At 45.7% G+C, this 14,910-nt stretch overlaps 2 protein-coding genes across 2 annotated transcripts; one reads left to right on the top strand and one right to left on the bottom strand.

Moving 5' to 3' along the window:
- Nucleotides 1-1,907: 1,907 nt before the first annotated feature.
- On the bottom strand, nt 1,908-5,125 carry LOC106866622 (EPIDERMAL PATTERNING FACTOR-like protein 5). The gene is made up of 2 exons (XM_014902138.2): nt 4,483-5,125; nt 1,908-2,562 (listed from the first exon to the last, which is right to left on the bottom strand). Exons 1-2 carry the CDS (start codon nt 4,625-4,627, stop codon nt 2,237-2,239), a joined length of 471 nt encoding a protein of 156 aa, XP_014757624.1. The 5' UTR covers nt 4,628-5,125; the 3' UTR covers nt 1,908-2,236.
- Nucleotides 5,126-9,814: 4,689 nt separating this feature from the next.
- Nucleotides 9,815-14,474, top strand: LOC100828027 (50S ribosomal protein L4). Its single transcript, XM_003577373.4, has 7 exons — nt 9,815-10,038; nt 12,044-12,161; nt 12,412-12,560; nt 12,741-12,848; nt 12,964-13,083; nt 13,761-13,934; nt 14,057-14,474. Exons 1-7 carry the CDS (start codon nt 9,940-9,942, stop codon nt 14,156-14,158), a joined length of 870 nt encoding a protein of 289 aa, XP_003577421.1. The 5' UTR covers nt 9,815-9,939; the 3' UTR covers nt 14,159-14,474.
- Nucleotides 14,475-14,910: the final 436 nt, after the last annotated feature.

The following is a 14,910-nucleotide window of genomic DNA, read 5'->3' as shown; positions in this document are numbered from 1 at the left end:
TCCTTCCGGTCTCTGTTTACTGAATGCAGCCAGCCTTCAGCACTGCTACTAAAACCTTCTCTAATGATCAACCTCTCCAGCGACTTCCGATATGAAATGTCCTGTGTACATACTCCTACAGTTGTAACCGGCCGGTCACGTGTGGGTCGGACTTTTGCTTGAGACTTGAGAGCTTCAGCCACTGATGGCTATACATACTGTTGCCGGAGCAGAGAGGTCAAAGAAGAAGCATGTACCCGGAGTATTGTATAGATGGATCGACCGAATCAGTATTGTATAGCGCCGAGCAGCGACCCATGCGTGCATGGCGTTTGGTCGCTTTCATCATGTTGGTCTTGGAATGTGTGATGCGAACCCGACCATTTTTCTGAGCCATCATGCTCTGTTTTCTGCCACTGCTGTGTCCCACTCCCATGTACCTCAGTTTGGAACACGAGGATCGATTCGAAGGGATTTTGCAGAGGTTTGAGTTCTTCACCAAAGGTTGGAAGGATTCTATCAGCTGGGGCTTGAGGTACGTACTCCTAACCGATATATCCAACAAGTTACTGGCCGTGTATTATCAGTGTATGTTTCGCAAAGCATTTTCAGACACTTTCTGTTTAACTTGGCCTAGTTTTACAGGTAAGTGGGGTAACTCGGCAGATTACAAATAGCATGCATGGCCAAATAATGTGAATCTGAATACTCATCTGCCTATATATGTGTGTCGCCAGGATGCATGCTAGACAAAACAAAAGCACCACAACATGTGCATGCATGCTGTGACTATGTCACTACTCACTATGTTACGTACGTCCTAGAGAACATGGCGTCCAAAGCGAACCCATACAAAGGAGAAAAGAAAATGCGTCGTCAATTGTCAAGCAAGGCTGCAACCGATAAGAAAAGAAGCAAAAGGGGCCTGGAGTACGTGAAAGGCGAGCTTGCTATGGCTAGCTGTGCTTGCTGTAAAAATGAGATGGAGCATCTTGCGAGTCGTTGCCCGTGTGTCGAACTCCCACTTGGACCAAGCGATATATCAGAGGACGACGAAAGCGGCCGAGAAAGTGAGAAGGAATAAAGCGTGTTAGTACGTGTGCCAAAGCTTTGGAGTTTGAACTCTGACTTACTCGCTCCTGAATCCTGGCTGCACCTGCACTGCACGTCGAAATCAAATCCCCGTTGTTTCAGGGCCTCTGCCAGTCTGCCGCATGCGCTGATTCGGAGGGATTTCTCGTAATTTCCCGCAGAAATTACCCTACTACGTGCTTGCTGCTGACAATTAACTCCTCTGCTCCTTACGGTGCCTGGCATGTACGAAGACTCTGCACGCCGCGTGCAAGTTTTTCTCCAGGTGAACAGTAGGTAAGCAGTACTGCAGTAGGTTGCCTGGATGCATGTGATCGATCGAGAAAAGGTTTCTCCAGGGAAGAATCATGGTGCCGGCAGAAAACGCATCGATGCTCTCGATCGGCCGGTCGATCCCCGTGTGTACAATTTTCGTCGCAAATGACTTCAATAAATGGCGCCTTCTGTCTAGCTATTTGTCCTTTTCCATGCATCGGGCACTTTTATAAGTATATATCTTTGTGCATGCATGCATCTGAACGAAATGGTCAGCATCGATCGGTACAAAACTGATGTAGTATAGTACGGTACTGTATAAAAAAGTGCATGACAGCAGCATGCATGGATGAGTATAGAGAAAGTCTGGATATTAGACAGTACACGAGAAGTTTGACCCATGCATGATCTTGATAACGAGGTATTCAGGTACATGCAAGCATGGTCATGGGTGCCCTGAAATAGCAGGAGAGTGACCACAACGGGAGAAAAGAAGATAAACATGTCCAAGATATGAATACGATGACAAGCAATGAAAGGAAACGTACTTGTAGCAGGAGAGAAACAAGGAGCTAAGAAGATTTTTGGAAAGCCCATTACATTATCAGTACCAACATGTATGTATGGCATCAGTTAACACAAGTAAAATTAATTTAGGTCTTACACTAATTATCATTTGCATGCATATACACAGCGCGCATTACAAGCAGCTTACACAACCTGCCGCACGTACGCACTTACCGATCACACATCCACACAAACACACACACGCCTTGCTAGCTAGCTAAAATGGCCTTAACCTTTTAGATCTCTTTTCTTTTGTACTGGATTGATCCCTTTCAAAACTATGCAAACCGCGCGCTGACGCAGCAAACAACTGAACATGCATGCCCGTTAATTTCAGCCGTTTTCAGGGCATGTAGAGCTTGCTGCCGCACTTGCATCGCCACACCTCCGGGTAGTACTCCCACTGGGTGCCGATCCCTGGCTGGATCGCCACGCGCACCGCCCGGCACGGCGTGCACCGCCCGCACCGCGACCGGCACGTCGGCGGCGACGAACCGGGACCCGCCAGACGCCGTCGAGGAGTACTACCCGCCGCGGCCGCGTCGTCGGCGTCTGTCGACGACGTGCTTCCCCTTATCAGAAGCGCCGATGGGGATGAGCCTGTCTTCCTCATGTGCCGCAGCGGCACCGTCGTGGGCACACGACGGGTTGGCCTTCCTTCCGTGACAGCTACAGAGAGTGAGTTCAACGACAGATGTGCAATGCGTTGGTTAGAACTTTGTGATCGAGAGCACGAATGATTTCGTATAGGGCTATTGCGTTGCAAAATGAATATACTGAACTGTAATGCTGCAAAATCGACAAAAGGAAGAAAAATAATAATCAACCAACAGTACGTAGCTACGACAATCGACATGCATGCTTGCATTGGGAAGCAGAAATTAAATGTCATGTAGATCTAATATGGATCAGCTTATTATCAGTAAGAGCAGAGAAATTAGAATTCACAACCAAGCCTACAAGTTCAAGTTACAGCCCAAATATTTAGTAGCTTGGAGAAATGGTAATACCATTCCAAATAAATGTAGTACTTAATCATGGCTGATTGTCCATGGAATTACCACTACATTTGCTACTTAACTTAATGGCCGATAGTTCATAAGCATCGCTAGTTAACACTATAATGAACTGGTATGGGCATGAATTAATAGCTTGGATTGGGGTGGTTAGGAAGTTTTTTTTTTTAAAGAGAGGATTTCCCCTCCGATTTCTTCTATTAGAAACCGCTGGTGTTACAAAGTTCAGTCAGCATCCAAGGTTTTTAAGACGAGCAGTTATGCTGCACAGACTGGTGGTTAGGAAGTACAGACTAGGGACTGAGCACCGGACCGGAGCATATGGTTGGTGCCCAAAACGCTAAGGAAGTGAGACCAAAACGTATTTGTTGGAGATTGGAACGTACGCGCTATACGTAGTAGGAGTATATATTGTCTTTGGATGGGTCTTTTTTGGAGATTCTCTATCATCTCCACCTGCACTAAAGTCGATGTCGCGTACATGCATGCGTGTGCGTGCACAATAAATTAGATCGTGTGTGCTTTTCTGGACCAGGGCTACTGCATGCCAGGGTGGGGGACACCGAAGACTGCAGGTGAAAGCTGGCACTGGTTGGTGAAGACCAAGATGAGTGACTCGGTGAGTAGTGACTGTTGAGAGAGAAAGGATATTTATGCAGTATTGAATGAATTTACTGTTGAAACCTAGTATAAATGAACTTATCAAGCAATGACAGATCTCTCTTTAATTTACTTCTTGACTCCGTCTACCAGGAATCAGCTGGGATGCATGTGAGAGAGAGAAAGAGAAAGAGAGAGTGAAAGAAGGTCAGGCAAGAAAATTATACATGTTTGTTTGTGGACAATCCAAACTGTTGGTTACTGAGCCAGGAGTAAGTAGTTCGGTACTCCATGCATGATTGATGGCAGAATTAATGAAGAGCTGGCATTTCTGAGAAGTGGATCGAGAGATTGGAGAGTTTCAACCAAGAGCTACTCCAGTACGCATGCATCAGCCCATGGAGAGATGGGGGTGGTGCCTCCTTTTGGGGACCCTTGAAACCAAGAGGTACACTGGTTTTACCTTTGCGTCAAGGAAGATCAGAGGGAAAAAAAATACTAGGAGTACTCCATACTACTATTGTACAAATTTTGATAGGAGGTAACCGTCTGTCATGGATGTCGATCTGTACGTTTTCCAAATTTTGTACAACAAACAAAACTAGTGTCCTATGATGCTATGCAAAAGGACCCAAGACCGACGAACAACACAACGAAATATTTAAGGATTCTTGAGAGAGAACACTAGCTAGCTAGGACCGATCGACCGACCCGACCTGATGACTCAAAACACTCTTTTTTTTTTTCCTTTCTGGCTTTCCAAGTCGTAAGCTGGACAAGCTTCCGATCCAATCCAACCGAAGAAATTAAAGGCATCAAAAGGGTGCCGGGAAAATTAACAACATGCATGCATGCATGCGTGATAGCAAACCCAAACAGAGGATGAAATCAAAGAGACAAGAAGCTATATATAGCTCAGACTCATTAAAACAGACGAAATTTAATTAAGAAGATAGCGTTAACTCCCACTTACCAATGGTCGCAGAGAAGAAGAGGACGATGATTGCGGCGAAGACGGCGAGGCCCCGGTTCCGGCGGCACACAATTAGGCGCTCCATCGCCGTGGAAAAAGAAGAAGAGCAGCGCATGCACAGGGTGCCAACAGGGAGGCGGGGCATCCAGATCAGGCTCTCCACACAGCACGTGCGTACGGCACGCGAGGCAGCTACCTGCTAGCTCCCGGCCGGCCGCCGGCGCGCGCTCTAGCTAGCTAGCCGGCTAGGTAACTTACGTAGCACGCGCGGTAGCAGCAGCAATGGCGGCCGGGCAATTAATGGCAAGCGAGAGCGAGAGCAAGCAGCTAGCAGACGGGCAGACGGCGACCGACCGAGAGCTCTGGATCTCTGCTCCCCCTTTGTAGCAGCTGCCTGCCGCAGGCCGGGCGTCCCCGCTCGACGCTCGTGCGTGCGTGCGTGCCAGTGAGTCAGGACTGAGGAGTACTCCAGTCACAGGCTCCACAGGCGCGCACACACACGCGCTCGCGCTTTAGGGAGAGAGAAGAGTACTTGCACATCAGTAGCAGGAGGAGGAAAGAAAGCTATGGCTAGCTCGGTAGGATAGGAGGGGTGGTAATGGGTAGGGGCACTGTGGAGGAGGGGCTGCCCGGCGAGTGGCTAGCACTGCCATGTGCCCCATGTATACGCGGCCGGCCGGGTCGGGTAGACGTGCAGTGCAGCTGGTTAAACGTAACGTGATCGACGTGAGATTTTTATATATTGGGCACCTTCTGGCCGGGCACCGAGAGCGCAAGCCAGTGAGAAAGAAGTTACTCACTTCGTCCCATAACATGAGACACGCACGCATCTCTAGATCATCAATTTAGCTAATTAAATATAAGTTAAATAACTAAAAGTTATATCATTTAGAAAGTTTTTTCGATAACGAATCTAATGATATGCTTTTAAAAAAAATACATATGTAATTGATTAAATTGAGGATTTAAAGATACGTGTACGCCTATGTATGGAACCGAGGGAGTACCAGGGTCGGGCTTCTTCATGGATAGCTAGCTAGCTTAGCAACGTACTCTAGTACTCTATGCAAGGCAAGTAGGCGTGCATGGTGTTGATCGATGATTTATTAGGTAAGTGTGGATGAGACTGACCGGTCAGAGGACCGGAAGATATATCATCGATCGATGGATCCCTGCAGACCGGCCTTCTGAGTGGTGAGTAGTTGTAGCATGAGCGTGCACATTGGGCGAGCTATTACTCGCTCCGTGTCATATGAGTTTTTATTACATGTATTTAAACGTTTTTTAGTTATAGACACATATTTGAAAAAATTTGAGTCACTTATTAAAGAACGGAGGGAGTACTTCGACATGTATTTAAACGTTTCGTAGTCATAGATACATCCATATTTAAACAAATTCGAGTCACTTGATATAGAACCGATGGAATATATACAACGGAGAGAGTACTCCGTTGCACGTTTCGAGATGACATATGATGTGTGGTATATGTATGCGTGTAGAGGTTAATTATCTGGGCGTACTGGCGGTGACATGTCACGGGCTTGCATGATTGTTAACCAAACCATTAATGATGGCGTCGTACATCAGGAGTCAACAAACGTCCAAACGACGTTCACTGCGCAGCTTAATTAAACCCCGAGAATAAATTCCACTGTTCCGAGCACGGATGAATGAATGAACGGACGCACGCTAAGACTGTGTACGAGCAGTGCAAGGATGATCGAAGACTGTACGAACACATGCATTCTTGATTCGTCGACGGTCTCGTTAGTCAAACGACGGACGCAGAAGATGAACGGCCAGGATTAATTACACGAACTAAGGCAAGTATGCATTGCCGTACGTACGTGTGCATGGGCCGTCGGTCCCTCCCAATAATCCGCACGTCTAACTACATATGCTCGAGTCCTGACTTCATCCGGGCCGTCCATCCGGTGATCAGACGTCAAGGATCGATCGATGATGGCGGCCGGGCGGTCGCCGGTCAGCACAGCGCGCGTGCAGAGACAGCTCCATGAAAAGCATGCATGGCTACATGCACGCCATGCTTTTGTTTGCTTGCCTCTCCGGCCGGTCTCGCGGCTTTTTTCCACGAGCATCTGCGACTTTACACGGGCTCCAAGTATCCAAGCAGATCCGCGTCATCATTCCCGTTGAATTTCTGCAGGGCGGCCGGACGCATGCCGAATTAAGCTGTCTCTGACCCCCACAAAAAATGTATCTTCATGAGTCCATGCATATATATACTCTCGCATGCATCGTACTGTACTGTATATACGTACATCGCACGTACTCTATCCTTGAACATGCACTAGCTCATACTCTGTATACTGGAGTGATATACTCTTTCTGATTCTAAATTGTTGTCGAAATATTACATGTATCTAAACACGTTTTGAGAATAGATATATCCACGTTTGGATAAATTTGAGTTAAAAATTTAGAATCAGAAAAAGTACCATACTAATCGAAAAGATCAACGTTTCGGTGAGGCCGTCCCTCAGGGCGCCCTCACCCCTGCCATGCATGCCTCTCTTCCGCCAAACACATGGGCCATGTATTCCACTGATTGTGCCTATGGTCTTAAGGTGAGAGACGCAAAGGAATCTTACTAGATTTGTACACACTTCTTGGTCATCAAAATCAGCTGCACAGTTTGGCCCTAGCTTAGCTACCACATGGACATGTGTGATCTGTGTAGGTCTTGTTAACTCGTTCCCACTGTTCCAAGGGCCCATGCTGCCATGCATGTGTCTATATATGGACATGGTCATGGTGGTTGGCCGGACTGGCCTAGCTATCTAGATAGCTAGCTAGGCATCATTACTACTAGCTACCACTGCATAGCTTCACTGTGGAGTATTGCATTTCACTGTTACTAGCTTGAACTCACCCGTAATGATCTGGCCATGTAGGAATAGGAGTGGCTTTGCAAGTAGCTAGCTAGGCTGTTAAGTAGCCTGTTAGTGTTGGCTCAAGTGTCCTTGTAAGATGAGAACCCTCACATGCATGGACAGGATGCATGATTGGCTGTCCGGAATGTGTTTATTCAGGTCTACACACGTTTTATCAGTACTGGAGTAATCAGGAGACCAAATAGTCTGGCCGGTACTGTAAGTCCGTGAAGCTTTCATATGGACAACGTCTGATCTGCTTAAACCACTGTTTGGTTAACGTTAGTGCTAGCTAGGTAGGAAAAGATTCTGCTAATTCGACTCGATCGCTCATGGAGTATTGTTTGGTTGGCAACCTTGGTGTAAGCTGGTCAGCCGTACACGGGCCTTATAATATGTGCGCAGGAAGACACCATCTTCATGTGTCATTTGTGCAAGTGCAACCAATTCTGTCAAGTAACAGCTGGCCGGATTCGTGTCGACGGTCGAGACCGGCCAGCACCCGGACCGGCATGCATTAATTTCGTAGCGCGCGGTCGGGGAGATACCGATCGCGTATGCAAAAGCTATAGTGCCACAGTTTCGTATTTCTGAACAGAACCCACGCCCGGCTGGGTCAGGCGCGCACAGGTCACCCTGTTCCTGCTACACAGTACTTCCCAGTACAAGCATACATATAAGCGGTCGATGGAACAGTCACTGGCGCGCACGCTCGGATGGGTCGGATCGATCGCCAGGCCACTCTGTGAAAGAGCTAGCCAGCCGGAGTAAGAAGGCCGGGGCCGGGCCGAGGTAGCTATTCCGTCCGTGTAGAGTAATGGCGAGACGAGTGGACGGAGATGGGATGGACAGATGGCCATCGATCAGACGGTACGCAGGGGCAGTAATAAGTAAGGGGCAGCAGGAAGCGTTGCGTTGCCTCCCACCCACTCGTGCGTCTGTGCGTGCACGCAGGTGCAGGAACAGAGGTCCAGGTGCAGTGTAGGTGCGTCCGGAACTCCGGATCGTGCGCTGCTGCGTGCGCCTCTGGCGCCGACCGTCGCGTCCACGTCTCCCTTCGACCCTTCCCCCTCGGCCAAAAGCAGCGGCGAGCGGTCGTGCGTGCAGACAGACGGTCATGCGAACGTGGATCCGTCGACTTTATTTTTCTCATCAGGGATCATCAGGGAACTACTACACTGCACGTATGTACTACTACGGATTCCTTAAATGCTCCCTCCATTTCAAACTTTGAACAACTCAGGGCCTATTCAGAGAACCGAGGAAAACACAACAATAGGAAAAAAAAAGAAAGATTGCAATGCCATGCCCATTTTATCACTCCAAAAATTTCTTTGTAGTACCAAAGTTTGTTTGGTTGCAGAAAAGATTAGATCCACCGTACGGAAAGTTTCGTATACAACACACAAGAATTCTGATGAACAATTCGTATATAATTCAATTCTAAAAATCAAACGACCAATGTACAAAAAAAATCTAACAATTTCGATCCTCCAGAATTTCTATCAAAATCATTTGAATCAAATGAGGCTTCAAGATGTATTATAGATATAAAGAAATAGAAGTAGGAGTATGATGTAAACGTTCAGATTGAATTTTCAGTTGCTTTACATAAAACAAAAAAAACTTTTTCTTTAGTCAGCAAATTGTCCTTTTTATAAATAAAAAAATCGGCATATCATCAAGATTAGCACGTGACAAACACTAATAGGCCCGGCCCAAGAAGGTATGTGGCTGTTAATTTTCTTTACTTCTTTTTCACTTTTACCTTTTTTTATTAACTTTATTTTTCTGTACTTGGCGGCAAAATTTAAGTAAATTTATTTGGAACACATGCTTTTTTTTATTTCATGCAAAATATATTATTTTCTTAGGAATACATCAGCATTTATGATGGTGTAATGGTGGTTTTCACTGAATACGCCGCCTTTATCAATTTTCTTGCATTTTTTAAAAGAACCTTTTTAGATTTTTATACATACTTTATCTACAAATTTAAATTGTTTTACACGAAATCTGTTCATTTCTTTGGGAACAAACGCTTATGCATCTCTAAAAAAATTCACGATCATGAATTAAGAATGTACATGTACTTTTCATCAACAAAGTGAAAACTAAAAACTTTAGAAGTAAAATGTAAAAATAAACATAAAAGGGAAATTAAAATAAAAGAAAAAATAATAAAAAGAAAAGAGAGATAGAAAAGAGAGTGGCTTCTTGACCGGCCCATCCCGATCTGCTTCAGGCGGCAGTGCCCTTCCTTATCTACCGCAAAGAGCAGCAAATAACGGCCCAGGTCCTCGTAGGCATCCCCGGCCCGAGAGCACTCGGCCCCCGGTGCCCGCCGTCATCTCGGCCCGTGCGAGCCTAGGGGTGCTCTTCTCGCAGAGAGTGAAAAAACGAGGAAGGAAAACACAGGGGGGGAGCCCAGCCCACGCAGACTGACTTGGCTCCTCCTCCTCCTCCGCCGCCGCCCCACTCACGACCTTGTCTCACTACCGCGGCATTCCGCCTGTTTGTGCGCCGCCGCCGCCGCGTCCTCTCCATTCCTCGACGCCCGATGCGCGCCCTCGCGCGCGCCGCGTCGCTCCTGCACCGCGCCGCGGCGTGCACGCAGCCGCAGCACCTCGGCGCCGGCGGCCGCCCGCTCCTCGCCAAGGTCTGGCTCTACCACCCCCATCCCCACCTTCTCCCCACGCCCGTCGCATCCCGTTCCCCCCGTGTTTCTAGCGCTACATGCTCCGCTCCGCCCGTTCCAAGTCTGGCGTCGTCTGGCTCGCTGGATCAGCAGGGTTTACAAGGGGTTTAGGAACTAGAGATTAAAGCGCACCCGTGGGGATGGCCGGGTACCACCACTCCGTGAACGGATTTTGGGGTTGATTGATGCTTCGTCGTTTCGGGTTTGGAAATGGAGCGTTGGACTGATTGCGACTAGGTTTTGGTGTAAGCTCGGTCCATTACTTCCCGATCCAGGTAGTGTGTAGTGTATGGCAACATAAGCTTTTGGTGGGTGGTTTGGTTAGTTTGGCAAATATAGGACGTGGTTTGTGATCCTACTGCTGAAGGGTCTGCTTTGTCTCCCAAGTCTAGGCTAATTGACGTATAAGGTTTGGTCTGTCCCGATTTACATGCTAGCGCAAAATTGTGTTCTTGTTAAGCAATTATTACTAGTAGGTGGTAGAAACAATGCTGACTGCACGGAAGGTTTAAGTGGTAGAATATTAGTTGACGGCCTGACGCTGCATAGAATCAATTCAAGAGGTGGATGATAATCCAAGTGTAACACAAGTATCCAGTGGATAAATTCATTGTCACATAAGAATGCAGCTAGCTGAATGCTGACAAATATATCCAGTAGCTTTATTCAAACGGAAGCATTCAGCTAGATGTTGCTTCAATTCGATCTTATTTCATTTGTGTTACATCTCTATTGTTGGCTTGCCTGATCCACCAAAATACTGGGTTGAACTGTGTGCTGATATATGCACCAATACTAGGGTTGGGGTTCAGTGGTTTGTCAGCTTGCTACAAGTTTGCTCAGTTGGGAACGGGAAGTGAAATTATTCCGAAACCGACAAAATCGGTTAACCGAAAATTCGTTTCCAGTCTTTGGTTCAACCATAGAAACTGAGATAAACTACCAGTTGCCATCTAAGGGAAAATACTATTGCAGCACCAACTTTAGACACCAAAAAAATTGACGATGTAACAACTAGTTGATACATACAAGTTCTGAAAGCATAAATGGATAACCTTCTATACATCACAACATCAAGTGGTGAACTCAACACCAAATATAAATCCACCTATTCGTGGTCGTGGAGTTGCTGTGCGCCTGTGCCGTACGCTGGTAGCATGCAGGGATTAATGCTGTGGCGAACTCTGCTGCCGGCTGGAGAACGGGATCCTGGAGTAAAGCAGAGATCAGAATGGAGCACTGCTGCCGCTAGGGTGAATGAGTGCATCACGCACGTCAGTGTGTGTGGCTAGGGTTAGTGGTGGTGCAGCTGACGTGACTTGGTTACGTGGCCGCTAGGGTGAACAAGTGCATCACGCACGTCAGTGTGTGTGGCTAGGGTTAGTGGTGGTGCAGCTGACGTGAGTTGGTTACGTGGTAAGGCTGTGGTGGGAGGTGTAGTGATTGGATTGGTTGGGCAGAGGCAACACAAGGATGTTGGCTTGGTGGGCTTAGCAGGCCTCGAGCCTTATTCCAATCAGTAGGTAGGGACTTATACCACTAGCAATATAATTTGGTTAACTGATAGTAAAACTGAACAAACTGAGTTAACATCTGTTATCGAGAATGCCATTTATGACCATTCATCACTAATACTACATCTATCATATGATGTGCTCCAACCCTATGCAGCATTTGATTTCTGATATGTTAACAGTAATTTATGCCCCTTGTTGGGATTCTAGTATTCAAGAACAGAATTCTCAAGTTGACACGAAGTTCAAGCTCACTAGTGATTAGCAAAAAGCCAAATAGCAATCATGTGTAATGTACTCCCTCTGATCCTAAATTGTTGTTGTTGTTTTAGTTCAAATTTAGGATTGGAGGGAGTACAAAAGTTGATTTCCTGTAAGAGTGTAGCAAAGTCACTTTGTTCATGGTATTTGATTCTAGTTCTACCTTCTGAGTTACCTTTCCTCATTTGCAGATTTTGCCAAATGTCTACTTCAATGGGTATTCTACTCTTTTGGCCCCAGCAAATGAAGGGATGATTCCATCGGAACTTCTATCTAGCAAGACTGTGTGGACACCAGATCGAGAGCTCGGTACATTTCTAGTATTTCTGACCCATCTGCCTTTTTTTTTCTATATTAGCCATTTGCAAATGCTACCGTTTCTCTTGAGCGATCTACACAATATTCAACTGACTGGGATCTCTGAGATGACTCCATGTGCTTAATTCATTTGAAATTTTAGTTTTATTTAATCTGAACAACATCTGTTATGGGACTTAACTTAATTTCTCAGGTTGTAAAACCGTATTATAATTGGCTAAATCTTAATCTTGTATTACAGGGCAGTATGAGGACCTAGTAGCTAGAGTAACAAACTTCCATAATGAGGACAAAGGATTCATGGTATTGGATGGTGATGTTTTTGATGTACCAATTAGGAAGGATATTGTTCACAGAGTAGTAAGGTGGCAGCTCGCTAAAAGACAACAGGTGCACACTGTGATCTCTCCTTTTCTTTTGATTATCTACAGATTTCGAGCTCCTCATGTGATCTAGTGTATCAAATATGTTGATGAAATATCATTGGCTTCATTTAGTTTAGATATTTAAGTTGTATATTTCTAGGATATGTTGTCCTGCATCTTAGAATTGTGAGACTGTCTATCACAGGGGACACACTCAACTAAAACTATCAGCGAAGTGAGTGGCACAGGAAGAAAGCCTTACGCGCAAAAGGGAACTGGAAGAGCACGTCATGGAACATTGCGTGGTTGCCAGGTTATACTACCCTATCTTAACAGTACATAAATCACATAAAAATGTTAGTGCATAGGCTTGGGGGATATCTCCTCTTGCTTGGGCCCCAACTAAATGAAGTTCCAAACTGAAACAGTTTCGAGGCGGTGCGACCATGCATGGCCCTAAACCACGAAGCCATGCATTCAAGTTGCAAAAGAAAGTACGACGTCTGGGACTTAAGATAGCCTTGTCTGCTCGAACAGCTGAGGGGAAGGTATCTGTTATCTTGCTAAATTAATGTATATCGTCATGGATATTCTCATTTCTAGTTGGCTCTTCGTGCGTTATGCCTACACAACTATTTGTGCTACAAATGAATTTTGTATTAAATCCATCGCGCTGGTTTAGTAGTACACTACAGACTTCAGCAATAATCATTTCTATTATTTGCTAGAACTATACAAGAATTACAGTGATGTTTCCGAGCAACAATTACTGTGCCGTTTCACAAGGTGTTGGTCAGCACTGAAGAACTGTTTGACTGTTTCACAATGTTATACGTCATCTTTTGCTGTATTTTACACTTCTTGGATCCTTCCTGAAGTTTAGGGAAACAGGCTAACGACTTACCTAGTTCTGTATGGAGCATGAACTAGTTCTGGTATTGATCAATGTGTGGAATGGTTTTCTATGAATGCCTCATCTTATTAGATGGTCAATTTAGTTGGATTACTTGAGCCTCTTTTCCCCTGAAAATTAAATTGATTCTTGCTAGATTTAACATTTAGCTGGTATTGTTTGCATTTCTTTCTAAGAGTGAAAGCTTATTGAAATTTATTGAGCAATGTGACAATAAGATAAGTTTATGCAATGTTTTTCAGGCATACAAATACCATTTGAGTCAGCAAATACAAATGCATGAATTTTCTTACCTGAACATGTATTTTATAGCTTTGCATCTTTGATGACTTGGACCTCCCTAGCCACAAGACAAAGAACATTGTGCAGTACATAAAGCAGATGGATGAGACGAAGAAGGTTTTATTGGTGGATGGAGGTGACATCGATAAGAAGTTAAAGTTGGCTACTCAGAATCTTCACTATGTGAACGTCATCCCATCAATTGTAAGTGTGCACCTTCTCAGCAGTTGAATGCAGAACAGTGAACATAGCCAGCTTGTAGTTTTCCTGGGCAGATGTTTCAGACACAAGACGTCCGTGCTGACGCTTAATATCTTCAAATGCAGGGCCTCAATGTCTACAGCATCCTGCAGCATGACACCCTTGTAATGACTCGGGCCGCCATCAACAGAATAGTTGAGCGGATGCACACCCCCATCAACCGCTAGCAAACCGGGATTCAATGGTATCTGCCTTGTCGCAGACTTGCTTCATCAGTCCCCTGATGCTACTAGGCCGTCAGTTCTCGCAATGCTGGTGGATGAAAGTAGCTCCGACAGAATTTTTTGTTTTTCTCTTCCCAGAACATTCATGGGCTAATCGTTTCCAAGGCCTGAAACTCTGTGGCATGAAACGTGTCAAAGTAGGAAACAAATGTGTTGTACCGAGCATGCGCTCCTGAGGATTTTAAATAAAAACTAACTTTGTTTCAAAAACTTGAGGTTGTACCCCTATGATTTGCAATCCAAAGTTTTCTTTTCCTAACTTTCTGTCAATGTATTATCCTGAATTAATTGATGTTGATTTATATATGAATCAGTTAATTCGGGATGGAGGGAGTATTCTCCGATGGATTACAAAAGTCTGGGTGGTGTCAACGCGACAATCCGGAGCTTCAGTTCTGTCCCAATGCTGCTTTCCACATCGGCATCTTCAGAATATATTTGGGGCCACAACCCACAACTGCCATGCTCAAAGGGACAAGTTGCTCCAGACAAGGCGCGACCCATCATGGGTCGACAAAGATCGATGGGCACAAGGGATGTGTACAGCATATGTGTGGACGAAAACAATCAAAACCTGGCGGTTTCGTTACACCAGCTCCGGATTCATTTATGTTTTCCAGTACGGTTTTTTGTGGTAGGACTAGGAGCAGTTGGGCGCTTAGCTAGCCGCTCCGACACGGATGCGAGTGGCACGG

This window comes from Brachypodium distachyon, chromosome 4 (assembly GCF_000005505.3).
Source record: "Brachypodium distachyon strain Bd21 chromosome 4, Brachypodium_distachyon_v3.0, whole genome shotgun sequence".
NCBI classification, from domain to species: Eukaryota; Viridiplantae; Streptophyta; class Magnoliopsida; order Poales; family Poaceae; genus Brachypodium; species Brachypodium distachyon.
The sequence above is the reverse complement of the archived record's forward strand: the minus strand, read 5'-3'. Positions and strand labels throughout refer to the sequence as shown.